We start from the raw sequence: 14,563 nt of genomic DNA, 5'->3' as shown, positions 1-14,563 counted from the left end.
TTTTCACAAAATGTTAAGGTTTTATTTGGAACATCATCTCAGAGACAAAAAACAGTTCATTTTGTTTAGCAAAATAAATTGACAAATGTATTTAAACAAGGGAAATTCAAGACTTTTGTGGATTTTCCCCCTTAGTTATTTGATTTTTGCCAGTTGGGATTTTTGTCTTCCAGCCTGAGTGCTTTCCAAGTTAATTCAGCTATAATCCAAGGAACTGCTTTATGAAATCCACATGAGTCAAAGTCCCTCTGTATTCTCACTCAATGTATTAAATGAAACACAAGGAAAATGACTTAGGGAAGTGGAATTAGAAGGAAATGTGTCTTTCTCTTGGTCATGTTATCTTTTCAACAGAAGCCTTGACCATTCTGAAATGGATATTGACAGTAAATTGTTACTGGGAGGTGATGGTCAAAAGGAAACTTAGGCGGTTTTTAACACCATCTGTCATCATGACTCAAAAGGAAATGCCAGACACACCATCTGCAGCCACACCTCTGCCTTACACAGAAGCTGCTGCACACAGCTTCCTATGTGCTTGCACATAGAAAAATTGTTATTATCTTCTCTAGTTATGTACATTAAAAAAAAATACAATATTGTGTTAAATAGCAGGACAGCTAACAGTGGGACATAACAACGCTACACTGAAAAACCAAAATAGCTTGATGAAGCTGAAAAGAGAAATAGCAGATGGTCTTCATGAAGGGGAGCACCAATGCCCACCAACTCCTCAGTCTGTGACGGATCTGCACTCAGAGGGTAGGCCTTCAGATCGCCGCCACTGGGCCAGGCGCTGCTTGAACCATTTCTGGAGGAGGAAAATGTGCAAAATTACTTGTCACATATTGAAAAATGTCCATTCCCTTTCTCAAAGTAGCTTCTGTGACCCAATTGTAAAAAAGGGAAGTAAGAACTGAGCCCATAGGGCTGGTTCTTCTCACTGTGATACCTACCTTTCTGTCTCAGGACCTTTGTACATATTATTTCCTATGCTTAAATAAAACCTTCTCACTGAAGCCTTCCCTGACCGTTGTATCTAAAGTAGATTCTCTATCCATCTCCTTAGTCTCTATTTTAATACTTGGTTACCTTCACAGAACTTTGAACATCTGTAATGAATTCATTAACTTGTGCATTCCCTTGCTTTTAGTCTACATTTCCTTCTAAAAGATAAGAGCCATGAAAGCAGAGTCTGCATCCGTCTTATCGTTATTAGCCCCTAGCATAAGGGCTTAACAGAGATTAATCAATGTTTGTTGAATGATAAAAGAAATCAAAGCATCTCCTTGTTGCCCCAGATAAATCTATATAACTGATTTACCTCCTCAGTGTGGGATGATCCCAAGGGCCTTGGTCATCCACAGTGCTTCATTCAAATTTGTTAAATAAAATGAATGAAAAACCAAGCACTGGACAACCTTGGGGCAATTCTTTTGGGGGAATCTATGGAGTAGTCTGGCCCAATCTTCCTGCTCCAGGGCCACTGAGCAGTGAGAAAAGATAGAGTAGAACTCCCAGTTTACTCAAAATCTTCTAGATTTGTGTAACCCAAATATTCATACCTCATAAAATTAACCATGGATTTAGAAAAACCCCAGATGGGATAGTTCTAGACATGGTACCATGTGAAGGCTAAAACATTCTTCATATGTTGTAAAATTGCCCTACAACATATCAGTCAGTTCAGTTCAGTCGCTCAATTGCTTCTGTCTCTTTTTGACCCCATGGACTGCAGCACGCCAGGCTTCCCTGTCCATCACCAACTTCTGGAGCTTATTCAAACTCATGTCCATCAAGTCAGTGATGCTATCCGACCAACTTATCCTCTGTTGTCCCCTTCTCCTCCCACCTTCAATCTTTCCCAGCATCAGGGTCTTTTCCGATGAGTCAGTTTGTCAGGTAGCCAAAGTATTGGAGTTTCAGCTTCAGCATCAGTCCTTCCAATGAATGTTCAGGACTGATTTTGTTTAGGATTGACTGGTTTGATGTCCTTGTAGTCCAAGAGACTGTCAAAAGTCTTCTCCAACACCACAGTTCAAAAGGATCAATTACAACATAATTACACCATTGAGATTATACCATTGGAGAAGGAAATGGCAACTCACTCCAGTATTCTTGCCTGGAAAATTCCACGGACAGAGAAGCCTGGAGGGGCTATAGTCCATGGGGTCACAAAGAGTCAGACACGACTCAACATGCTTGTATATTATTATACCACTGAGGGGTGGGAATTCTGCAAAGGGGAAATGAGGAGATCCATGCTGGGGAAGAGTCTGGAGTATGAAGCAGGTTGGCCAGAAAGGATCTGGATTTTTCAGAAAACAACATTGAAGAGAGAAGAGTGAAGGCATAGAAGCAGCAAGCATTGATCTACATGGAGACGATGAGTAGAAGGCTCTATGGGAGGGACGGAACCTCTAGGCTTTATTCTCCTGTGCTTCCCAACCTTTCACACAACATGGCACACTTTCTCCACCTCACTGCTTGAGTAGGTGACCACTGGGGGCTCTGTAGTCCTGGGCCCTGCCAACAGGAAGCTCTATTCTAATCAACTGGCTCTGAGAACTTGAGGAAGTTAGAGCGCCAGTCAGCTCAACTATAAGTGAAGAGGGAAGCTTAGGGAGTTTCTATTGTCCTGGTTAGGGTTTCTAACATTTGCCTATTCCTAGGACTTCCCTCGGAGAAGGCAATGGCACCCCACTCCAGTACTCTTGCCTGGAAAATCCCATGGACGGAGGGGCCTGGTGGGCTGCAGTCCATGGGGTCGCTAGGAGTCAGACATGACTGAGCGACTTCATTTTCACTTTTCACTTTCATGCATTGGAGAAGGAAATGGCAACCCACTCCAGTGTTCTTACCTGGAGAATCCCATGGACGGGGGAGCCTGGTGGGCTGCCGTCTATGGGGTCACTAGGAGTCAGACATGACTGAGCGACTTCATTTTCACTTTTCACTTTCATGCATTGGAGAAGGAAATGGCAACCCACTCCAGTGCTCTTGCCTGGAGAATCCCAAGGACGGGGGAGCCTGGTGGGCTGCCGTCTATGGGGTCGCACAGAGTCGGACACGACTGAAGCGACTTAGCAGCAACAGCAGCAGCAGGACTTCCCTGGTGGTCCGGTGGTTAAGAATCCACCTTGCAATGCATGGCATGCAGATTCGATCCCTGGTCAGGGAACTAAGATCCCACATGCCTGGGAGCAACTGAGCCCATGCACCACAACTAGAGGGTCTGTGCATTGCAACTAAGCCCCAATACAGCCAAATAAATGAACAAATATTAAAAAATAAAATGAACTTAAAATGTACCTGTTCTAGGGGCCAGTAGATGAGGGGACAGAAAGGAAGCAGAGAGAAAGAACACAGCTGTGGGATGGACACCAGACCTGGGATGTGCTGATGGAGATGGTGTGGAGATTGTGTGGTGACACCTAGACGTCTCTGACTTAGCACAGCCTCCCAGCAAACAGGGTGGGCTCCAGGGCCCTCATCTCTACAGAGATCTAGGGAGTCAGCATACACCCAAGATGAGAAGAAAGGGCGAGGACCACGGGGGAAGGAGTGCTTCTGTGTCTCAAGGCCTGAGAGCTAGAAGGAAGTGAGGAAACAGGATGGTCTAGGGTCTGCACCAAGGCTCAGCTGGCTGAACAGCAAGGGACCATGCCTATACTTTGCCCTAACTGTTCAACAGAGTTTACACACGGAAGTCTGTTACTCAGCCACTGAGATCTGTGGTCTTATATACCTTTGTACTGTGGATGTGGCAGCAGAGAAAAGAATTGAAAACCAGTGGCAGCAGATTGCCCTTAGGGAAACCTTCTCTTAGGGGTTGCTTTCTGGATGCAGTATTTCACTCTTAGGGGTCTCCCTCCTTAAGGAGAATAGAGAACTCAGGTGTTTTTGGTGGCTTTAACCAATGCTCTGGGCTTCCCTGGTGGCACAGATGCCTGCAGTGCCGGAGACCCGGGTTCAGTCCCTGGGTGGGGAAGATTCCCTAGAGAAGGCAATGGCTATACACTCCAGTACTCTTGCCTAGAAAACTCTATGGGCAGAGAAGCTTGGTGGGCTACAGTCCACAGGTTCAAAAAGAGTCAGACACAACTGAGCGACTAACACTTCACACTTCACACTTCAGCCAATGTTCTACAGCTAAAGATGGGCATATTTGCTTCGGTGATCCATGTGTGTATTTAGTTAACTCTGGAATCTGGTTCCAGTTTCATTAATGAGGTGTCTCTGCAGGGATTTTGAGGCTACAAGGTCTGATTCAACAGAATTTCCAGTTACTAGAGCTGAATAAACGGCAGAGTTTTACAGACCAACTAATTAAAACTTGGAGGGAGAAAGGCTCATTTTCTTTCAGGATTCGTTTAGGACAAAATGATTGAGCTGAACTCATTCAGAAGAGCCAATTCTTACATGAGTAATGAAGCAGAATATTAATATACAGTTACTGAAAATAACGTCAGCAATGACCACATTTGTGAATTGGTGAGTTGGCATCCGAATACTTAATAAGTTGAACCCTAGCATTGGGGGATGGGGGGAGGCTCAAGAAAAGCTCAGCTATTTTCTGAAGATATATATTTTAAATCACACACATGTATAATAATTTAGCAAACCAGTTGCTCTCCAACAAAAACTATTAAACACCTCGCTTGCTTTTTTTCACCTTCAGAGCGGAATCTTATCACATCTCACTCACGTCGAGACTAATTTTCCACCTGGCTTTTCTGTCTCTTCTTTGTTTTGGTCGGTCATCCCCTGGGATAGACATTCATCCTTTGCTTGCTTATAAACAGATGCCCTCATTAGCCTCACCCATTGATGGAGATTTATTTACTCCAAGGGAAGAGATGATAATTAGACCTTGTGATGTGGAGGGGTTGAGGCAAAATAATACTGTTCCTGTCCTTTACTCCAGTGACTAACATTTCATTCTTTCTAGGAGGAGACCTTTAGAGGTCTTTTTCCACTGATGAAACATTTAACAACTAAAACCAGGGTTCTGGGAAGAATCCCAGGATATTAAAAGGAGACAAAAATTCTGGAAACCAATCTAAGAACCAATGCAACTACACTGGGGTTGAATCGGTGATAATAGAAAATGGCAGATCATCCTAACCTCCCAAGGGGCTGATGAGAGCTTTCCCAGCCCCTTCTCACACTGACTTCAAAAATAATAAAAGACACAGGGGTTGGGATTCTGTAAAGTTTATCTAATTTAAATATAGGGGAAATCTAATTACTGTCATGAGAAAAAAATCCATGCTGGGACTGAAGCTGAAGCTCCAATACTTTGGCATTCTGATGCAAAGAACTGACTCATTAGAAAAGACCCTGATGTTGGGAAAGATTGAAGGCAGAAGGAGAAGGGCACAGCAGAGGATGAGATGGTTGGACAGCATCATGGACTTGATGGGCAGGAGTTTGCTCAAACTTTAGGACCTAGTGAAGGACAGGGAAGCCTGGTGTGCTGCAGTACACGGGGTCGCAGAGTTAGACATGAGTGAATAACAAGGACCCCAGCAAATGCACCTTAAAAAGTTATTTACATTAGAGCATCCTTCATCTCATGCTGGGTTCCTGTTGGTGTCCCTCCACATAGAGAACACTGTCCTACAATGGGACAGTTACAAAGGGGTCAAAGTCCCCAGTCAGGGAACAGTTTAACCTTTTAGTCTTACTTTTGCCAAAGTATCAGCAGTGTGAATCAGCTTGCATTAACTGTTAATATCTCACAGTAGCATAGCATGCTTATTTTTCTTTTCCTAGTATTCCTTGTTCTAGGAAAAAGAATATGAATCCAATTCTGGAAGTGGGTGGTATTAGGCATAAAGAGAGCAAGCATGTGAAATAAATATTATCTTGGCTTTGACGACCTTTTCTTATGGAAAAAGGCAACATTAATAAAAGAAACAGAGAAAGTATTGATAGCAGACACTGCTTATGTGCAGGCCCAGCACACCCTGGCCTCCATCAGTTATTTACAGGGTCCCTCCAGGGAGACCGTTCTCGCCCACCAGTCCCCGTGGGGGTGGGACGGTTGGCAGGGGGTTAAGGGGATGGCGGGTTTAGGGGGAGGATGGGAAGTTGGAAGATGAGATCCGATCTGATAAGAGCGGACAGAGGGTCACCTAGGAAGCCTCTTCCTCTGAAATGGCTCAATTTCGCCTCTCTCTGAGCTCTTGGGTCTCAGATGCTTCCTTGTGGTTGGTGCTGGAAGACAAAGGGGTAAAACCAAGCTGCGGCAATGTCGGGGAGGAAGAAGGTGTTGGCCTTGTGGCAGGAAAAGGAAGCAAAGGGCCCTGCTATGAGGCTGACTCATCCCCGCAAAGGCTCACTTCAGAGCTGGGTCGCCCATTTGCTATTTGAGGGTGGGAGAAGAGGTGAGATGGGAGAAGGGCTGCCTGAGAGGGTGGAGGAACCTGCTGTGCAGGGGTCTGAACTGGCTGACCTTGATTACAGAAGGCTGCCCTCTTTTTCTTCCTGCCTCAAACCTGATTTCAGTGCAGTTCTCTCATATAAGGTGTATCCTGAGGAAAGACTGAATGCAGCCTGAGATGACTGTCATTTATGGTATAGTTTGTTTTTGTTTTTTTTTAGGAAGAAAGAGAACATAAATTGAATTTTCAGTCCTTTCCTCCCATCCCATCCAGTTGTTTCCATTTCTTTTCTGTGGAGACAAAACAGCATGGTATTTAAGCATCCAGGCCAGGGGGCCAGACTGCTAGGCCACAGATCCCAGCTCTGCCGCCTCCCAGCTGTGGACTTAAGCAAATTATTTAACCTTTCTGTAAATCAATTCCCTTATCTGTGCAATGGGGCCAAAAGCACCCACTTCACAGCATTGTTGTAGAAAATAAAGGATTTAATACTTGGAGAATACCTGGAACAATAGGTGGCAAGCATCATCTCTTACAAAGGTCAATGTAATCATTCTGCTTTCTGGATAAGGGAATGACAGTAACTTGCCAAGGGAGAATCTGACTCAGATGATAAAGAATCTGCCTGCAATGTGGGAGACTCAGGTTCAATCCCTGGGTGGGAAAGATCCCCTGGAGAAGGGAATGGTGACCCACTCCAGTATTCTTGCCTGGAAAATCCCACAGACAGAGGAGCTTGGACATGCTGAGTGACTAACACTTTCACAGAGCCCACAGTGAATCCATAGCTTTCTTTTTAAGAAGTTGAGTTACTGTCTCTGTGATCACTCCTCTTTTCTAAATATAGCGTGGGATTTTAAATGACAAAAGTTCAGCAGGCTGCCTCCTGGGGAAAAAGGGGGTGGTTCACAGAAACATGAGCTGTTAGACTTGGGTTACACTAAATCACTAAATTACCTTCTATTAAGTTCTGGTTCTGGTTAGCCAGACAGCTGTTTCCTTCTCTAAAAAGATATGTTTGACTTTCTGTTGGACCTAGGAATGGGAGGATCTCCTACAGGCAAATTCTTCAAAAGTGTTAGTCGCTCAGTCGTGTCCGACTCTTTGCAACCCCATGGACTGTAGCCCACCACGTTCAAAGGCTTAGTTAGTAAAAATCATTTTGGACTTGGGATCCAAGATGTATCTTGGGGTCTTGATCCACTGAAGCACCCATTACAGGCTCTTAAGCTTCATCTAAGTTATGATTCATGGTGAGGAGAGAACAAAATGTCTGATGCCCTGGTCTATAAAATGGGAAGAATAAGAAAGTCTCTGCTTTAGACTTGAGACTAGTGGTGTGAAGTGCTTTGGGTTCCCATGGGAGAGATGCTAGAGGAGTTCCAAGTGGTATTATCAGGCATAACTGTCTTTCCATGACCAAAGGGAAAATAGAAGTCAGAGTTTAGGCAGGGGTTAAAAAAAAAAAAGTCGGTTGAAAGAGCCAGTACTCCTTCAAGCCAGCTCCTAGTGGCTAAAATCCTGGGCAGTGTTACATTCTCTGTCCTAAACGATTTTCAGGATAATACAGAAGTTTTTAAAATAGATAAATAAATCAGTGCACTTACAGTGACATCTTTCTTCGCTCCCTTCAGTTGTAATGTTAGATGTCTACCTTGTCAGAAAACTCCAGAAAAAGAAGATCCTAGATCTCCTTAGAACCGTGGAATTTTTAAAAATCGGAACCAAATCTTCCTGACTCCCTTCAATTTTAGCTCTGCAGCTGAGCGGAAGCTGCAGCGAGATGTGGTGTAAAGAGCATGCATAACGACCTGTGCCGTCATGACAATTCCCTCCCTCTGAACCTGTTTCCTCGTTTACCAACCCCGAGGACTGAATTTATAGCTTATCACTACGATCCCGTCCAGCTCTGACATTCCCGCTGGGAATAGATTTGTGGACGCTGGGCTCAGTGGGCGAACACGGCGCCTTTCCGGCAGGTTTCGCTCAGAGCCCAGAGGGGAACTAAACCTGGGAGAGCAAGACAAAAGTGGGTTCATTGACGCGGCTCCCAGCCCGGCGGGAGGAGAGAGTGCTTTCTCTGGCTGCAGGGGAGAGAGGAAAATCAGACGGGAGGGCGGGCGTGGGGTTTCTAAGCAGCTTCTGCGGGAGCCACTCGGCTGGGGTGCAGGGCAGACCCGGCGCGGGTGGAGCCGAGAAGCAGGGATGCTGCGGTGGAAGCGATGCAGGTCTGGGCTCCCGGGGTGCGGGCAGAAACGCTGATAGATCCGGGGGAAGAAGGCCAGGCGGGAGCCGAGGGCGAGGGAGGCCCTCACCTTCTCGAGATCTAGGCTGTCCGGAGGGGCGGGAGCGTGGGCGCGCGGGGCGCTCGCCGGGGCTTACCTGGGTCTCCTCCTCTGAAAGGCCTGCCTCTGCCGCGATCAGGCACAGCGTGGTGGGGTCCGGGTGCTTGTTGACCTTGTTGAAGTTGTACTCCAGGATCTCCACCTGGTCCTCAGTGGGGCCGCTCGCGGTCTCGGTCGACATGGTTCCGGCACGGCTGCTAGAGAGGGAGAAGCGGCGGTGATGAGCGAGGCCGTGGGCAGAGCGCAGGGAGGAACGGCGATCCGGGGTGCCCTCAGCCCGCGGGGCTGTCCCCGCCTGCGGTGGCACGGCGCGCGGGTGTCCCGCGCTGCAGGCTGTGCCGGGAGCCTGCGCGGGGCCCTTCCGGGGGCGCGCCTAGGGGATCCCTGCACGTCCTTGGGCCTCCCTCCTGACCCCAGTTTTTACAACAGGTTTCCCCGGGGCCCCTGCTCTAGGGCAATGCAAGGAGGAGGCGGCCGCACCCTCCCCGCCTTGAGGCTTTAAGGAAGGAGTGGAGGAAGAGCGGCGGTGATTTTTGAAAAACCGCCTTCAAACGCTTCCTCCGGGCAGAGGGAGCTGCTCTGGTGACAGTCCTGACGGATCGCTGGGCTGGCAGCCGGGTTCCACGGCGGGACGCCTCACCCTTGCAAGCCCTGCTGCCTCTAAAGAGGTTTAGCACTTTGCAGCCTCTCCAGGGAGGGCGGTACACCCCACACCTCCTTCAGAGAAATGACCCAGAGGGCAGAAGTTACTTTTCACAGTTGGGGAAATGGGGGCGGCGCTTTTAATCTCTGCCTTTTACAGAGGTGGAGATAGGTCTGCAGCGCTTCACCCCTGCACTTTCCAGGGCCAGGGACTGAGCAGCAGGAGAAATTTCCACCTGAGGGCTTGTGTGAGTCACCCTGAAATCTGCAACCTTCTTCATCCCTCTACCCCAGGTTTTTCGAACTAAAGCTGTGAGTAGGAAGCTTCCTGTCAACCGGCTCTTCATGGCCCAGCGTGGCCTGGACATGATTCCCGCAGGGTGCAGTAGAGTCCACTTCACTATGAGCCTCTCTAGATAAGGATTTCCAAGACAGAGCCCAAATCCAGCTGAGGAGGATCTACAGCAACTATCTTTTTAATCAGACATCCCCTGTGATTGTATTAAAAATAACTGCAAAGTCAAGAGAACGGGTGTTTGACCAGCTTCAAGGTCTTTTATATTTCCTTACTTTAGAGCCAAATAGTGCTCTAGCAGGGGCTTCTCAGGTGACGTTAATGGTGAAGAACCACCTGCCAATGCAGGAGACATAAGAGATGCCGGTTCAATCCCTGGGTCAGGGAAGATCCCCTGGAGGAGGGCATGGCAACCCACTCAAGTATTCTTGCCTGGAGAATCCCATGGACAGAGGAGCCTGGTAGGCTGCAGTCCATGCGGTCACAAAGTCGGACACGACTGCAGCAACTTAGCATGCATGTATGGATTGTTCTAGCAGATTTGAGGCAACATGACTTCCTGCTGCATATCTCATACCTAAGTAGCCTCTGAAATGGGGCCAAAAAATGGCAGATGTGCACCCTTCCCCTTCCCCCAGTTTAAGATGTATTGAGATGTAGGAAGTTAGAGTGTTCAAGTTCTTGGCTGAGGACTTGGGACAGACAGGTCAGGACTTGCCATCTCTGACAGTAAAAGACAAGCACATGTGTGGGAAACACCTTGGTTTGTTGTTTTAACAAACAATTGCAAAATCAGCCAGCACAATCCCGAGTGGATTTTGATGTAGTTTGTACCTGGGGATGAGCCACAATCCACTGACCTGCCTGCATAATGTCCCCGAGGCTGTGATAAACTTTTCTATTGTGACCTGCATCCTGGGCTCCCTAAATGTTTTTCCTTCTCCTCTTGGTCACTTGAAGAGGTGAGACAAGAAATCATTCTACTGTGAGAGATCCTGGGGTCAAACCAGTTGTTAGCTTATAGTGAAATCTTGGTGTTTTTAGGCAGTTCTGTGCTCCCTAACTTTAAAATCTGTCCCAGTGATGCCTGTCCCAGTGGTGAGGCAGGATGAGGTTAAGCCAGGTCGTAAATGCCTCTTCTCCTGTTGGTGCCTGTCCCCCTCTTTCTTTGACACAGAACTTCAAAGCTGGAAAGAACCTTGATGCCCAGCATCATAGAATGGAAAAGCCTTGGCTTCTCTTTCAGTACTGTGCTCTTCTAGATCCTTCTCAACAGGCCATCCTGTCTTTAGTTTGGCAGAAAAAATCAAGCAGGGGCTTGTTTATATTTTGAATGGGCATTGACTGACCTCATAGGATACCAACCTGCCAAACCTGCCCACTGGAACCACCCACCACTGCTCATTTTGCCTGGAAAAAAAAAGAAAACACAGGCGAGAGGAAACTCCTGCCTCTGGTTTTATTCCTTGCCCTAAAAAGAGTCCAACTATTTCCAGTGACACAGTTACGGTGGCTCTTCCAGGAAAATTTTTGCTGCTTCTTTGTAGAATCCCCAGTCTTTCAGAAGTGTTCATCAAACGCACAAATTTCTAAACTGAACTCAGATTCAAGGACTATTCCTCGTGTACTTCTTTCCCTCTTTTTGTTTCTTAACCATTATTACACAACTCAAAGGTGACACATTCTTAATCAGGTGCATTTTCTCTTATATTTTTGTGGCTCCCTGTTATAGGACTTTATATGAAGTTTTATGGATAGGTCCACTTGGCTTTAAAGTTCTCCTTGAGTTATTTGACTAAGGGCATTGGACTTGGTTGGTTGCTATGGGAGGACCATTAGAAAGTACCTACTTCTCTTAGGTACACCAAACAAACTTGATTTCTAGAAATGAGGATAGAAGATCTAACCACAGTTGAGATATCTACCTCTTATTTCCCCACAAAGCTCAGTCTCTGTCGTTTCAGTTGTCTTTGGTTAACATGTGTTTGCTGCTGCTCCTCCATTTCTTCTTTCCCTCTCTTTCTTTCAAAGGAAATTTATAAATCACATCACCCTAGTAACCTTGGCCTTATAAAACTTCTCAACTCTTTCCAGTAAGGAAACTGTTGAAAAATATCTCTGAAGGTAGTCTAAACAATGTCAGATGAAAGGAACTAAAAATATTTTAAAGCTTCTTAATCTTTACTCTGAGCACACGTTGATCATTGCTGTGGTTATTAATATCTTATGAAACATTCAAAGAGTCCTGTGGTTGTGTTTTCTTTTGTGGTTGCAAGAAGACAATGCATAAACCTTTGCAAGAGGTTAAATGAAAGCTGCTGGCTCTTTTGTAAATTTCAATGCCTGGATAGACATTTGTGCCAATCTTACAGCTTTACCTTTGTCCCTTAATCCTATAGTCATTTATTTATTTATTTATTTGAAAGTATCCACCTATATGAACCAGCTCATGGAGAGTGCTACTAGCTGGGACCTGCAGAAATCTCTCTGGGCTCACATTTACCATCTTCTTCTCCCCTTCCCAGCCATTCTGATCTCTCTGTAATGCCGAAAATATCAAACTAAGAGAAAAAGGTTATCAGTGGCATGGGACTTCCTGGACTTTTCTGGTGGTCCAAGTGGCTGAGAATCCTCGCTCCCGATGCAGGGGCCCTAGGTTCAATTCCTGGTCGGGGAACTAGATCCCATAAGCCCCAACTAAGACCCAGTACAGTAAAATAAATACATTAAAAAAAAAAGTGATCAGTGGCAGATACTCCTCATAAACCATCCCATGGTGAACTGACAAAACAAAGAAAGCAGATGGATCATTCTTTAGGGTCATCCCCCAATTTACTTTAGCTTGTGTCTCCGTTATGTTCACTGTAAACTTTCTGGAAGCAACGTGCTCTTGAACCATTCTGTATTTTCTTAAGTGAAAAAAATAACATGCCACCATTTCTCCAAGGATAGTGGTGGGTCTTTGGAAGCAGAGTTTTCTCCCTTATCACTTACTGAGCCACTCTGGATGGAGTGCCAGGGGGGATCACCCAGGCTGTCAATATCTCTCAGAAATTGACACATAGGAGTAGAATATTGATCTGCTTCCTCAGGCTAACACAAGGCTATGTTAAAGGAAAGGACTTTTCTTGTTTTTGTTTGTTCTTCAAATATGAACCTGGTGGTTAATGTCTTTAAGCTTAGAACAGTAGTTCTCATGCCTGCTGGGGCTTACAATCACCTGTAGAAATGTCCAGGACCACTACAGACCTCCTGAACCAAAACCACACTGTAGGAAGCCAGCATGGCAGAGACACAAAAAATATTTCGGCTCTCACAAGATTTTACAACTTAATTGTTAAAATCAACTATAAACATTTAAGACCTCTTATTTCTTATACTGTAAAGATGCTTTAAAGTATCTTCTAACTCTGCTGCTGTATATCATCTCAACATTTGAGCAGACAGTAGGTTGAGGTAGTTTTAAAGGAATAAACTTCTAAAAATATACATTGGAGAAGAAATTTAGACATTACACTATTTACCTTTTGTATATATGGTCAGGAATGTGGAAAATGTCTTTAATATTATGAATTATTAAGAGAAATTTCACTATGCTTTGAAAAATTCAGAAATAATATAAAACCCTTTAAAAATCTTTTTCAAATAGAACATATTCTTGGGCTTCCCTGGTGATTCAGTGGTTAAGAATCTGAGATCCCACGTGCCAAGGAGCACCTAAGCCAGTGTGCCACAACTACTGAGGCCATGCAGCAGGACAAGCCATCGTGATGAAAAGACAAGCCATTGTGAAGAAAAGACAAGCCACCGAAATGAGAAGTCAGAGCACACAATGAAGAGTGGCCCCTGCTCACCTCGACTAGAGAAAGCCTTCATGCAGTGGCAAAAAACCCGCCACTGCCAAAAAATAAAATAAATCTTAAAAAGAAATTCTATTTTCTTTGAAGTTTTTTCTTTTTTTAAATTGGAGTACAATTGCTCTACAATGTTGTGTTAACTTTCTGCTGCATGACTAAGCTTATACATATATCCCCTCCCTCACAGAAAAACACATTCTTGTGTTGAGATTAGAATTTTTTTTTTAATTTATTTTTGGCTGTGCTGGGTCTTCTTTGCTTTGCACGGGCTTTCTCTAGCTGTGGTGAACATGAGCTAGTCTTTGCTGCGGAGCACGGGCTTCTCGTTGCGGTGGTTTCACTTGTTCCAGAGCACAGGCTCTAGAGCTCGGACTCAGCAGTTGTGGCGCATGGGCTTAGTTGCTCCACAGCATGTGGGATCTTCCCAGACCAGGGATCCAACCTGCGTCCCCTGCATTGGCAGGCAGATTCTTAACCACTGCGACACCAGGGAGCTCCAAGATTAGAATTTAAGAAAGCAGACCATCATAAGGTAAAATCCTTCTACCTTATTACCATACAAAGTTCCATAAATGATTTAGAAACCAAAGATTACAGTGGAAGAGATTTGCCAACCTTGACAAACGATTCTATAAATTTTTGAATTTTCCAATGCAGCAAATGCTAAAGTTTAAGTTATTATTTATATAGACAATTTACAGAATACAACTTAAAACTGAACATTAGATTATAAATACACCTTTCCTACACACTTAGCATCATTGCTGTCTTCAGATAAACAAGGTTCCAAATCTAAATACGAAAAGACTTTTTAATGCTATATTGATTACAATTTTACTTGTTAAAAAAAAGCAGAGGAAAATACAACAAAATGTTAACAGTGTTTATATCTAGACTGTGGGAATACAGATGACCTAAATTTTTTCTTTTTTATATTTTTCTCTTTTTTAATATTTATTACCTTGAAATTAGAAGATTTAGCATTTTTCTTTAAAATTAGTCTTTTATTTTTATTTATTTTTAATTTTAAAAATT

At 44.8% G+C, this 14,563-nt stretch overlaps 1 protein-coding gene and 1 long non-coding RNA gene across 5 annotated transcripts in view; one reads left to right on the top strand and one right to left on the bottom strand.

Moving 5' to 3' along the window:
• Positions 1-14,563, bottom strand: part of HOPX (HOP homeobox) — a 32,009-nt gene continuing 17,446 nt past the window's right edge. For 2 of the 4 annotated variants that reach the window (XM_086405621.1, XM_086405624.1), the window contains exons 2-3: positions 8,772-8,931; positions 1-811 (exon numbers count right to left, since the gene is read on the bottom strand). In XM_086405621.1, the coding sequence (XP_086261747.1) occupies positions 734-811; positions 8,772-8,915 (222 nt within the window). In that variant the 5' untranslated portion in view covers positions 8,916-8,931 and the 3' untranslated portion in view covers positions 1-733. Of the gene's footprint in view, positions 812-8,771; positions 8,932-9,214; positions 9,590-14,563 lie in introns of those variants that run through there. The other 2 variants (XM_086405622.1, XM_086405623.1) reach the window with 2 other exon arrangements.
• On the top strand, positions 8,264-13,601 carry LOC147370636 (uncharacterized). The gene is made up of 2 exons (XR_015165389.1): positions 8,264-8,617; positions 13,321-13,601. It is a non-coding gene; the product is annotated as an uncharacterized LOC147370636 (long non-coding RNA).

The sequence above is a fragment of the Bos grunniens genome, chromosome 6 (assembly GCF_055505025.1).
Source record: "Bos grunniens cultivar Pamir isolate PY7600 chromosome 6, Bosgru_T2T1.0, whole genome shotgun sequence".
Lineage (NCBI taxonomy): Eukaryota > Metazoa > Chordata > Mammalia > Artiodactyla > Bovidae > Bos > Bos grunniens.
Note: the sequence above shows the minus strand (reverse complement) of the source record. Positions and strands in the feature narration are given on the sequence as shown.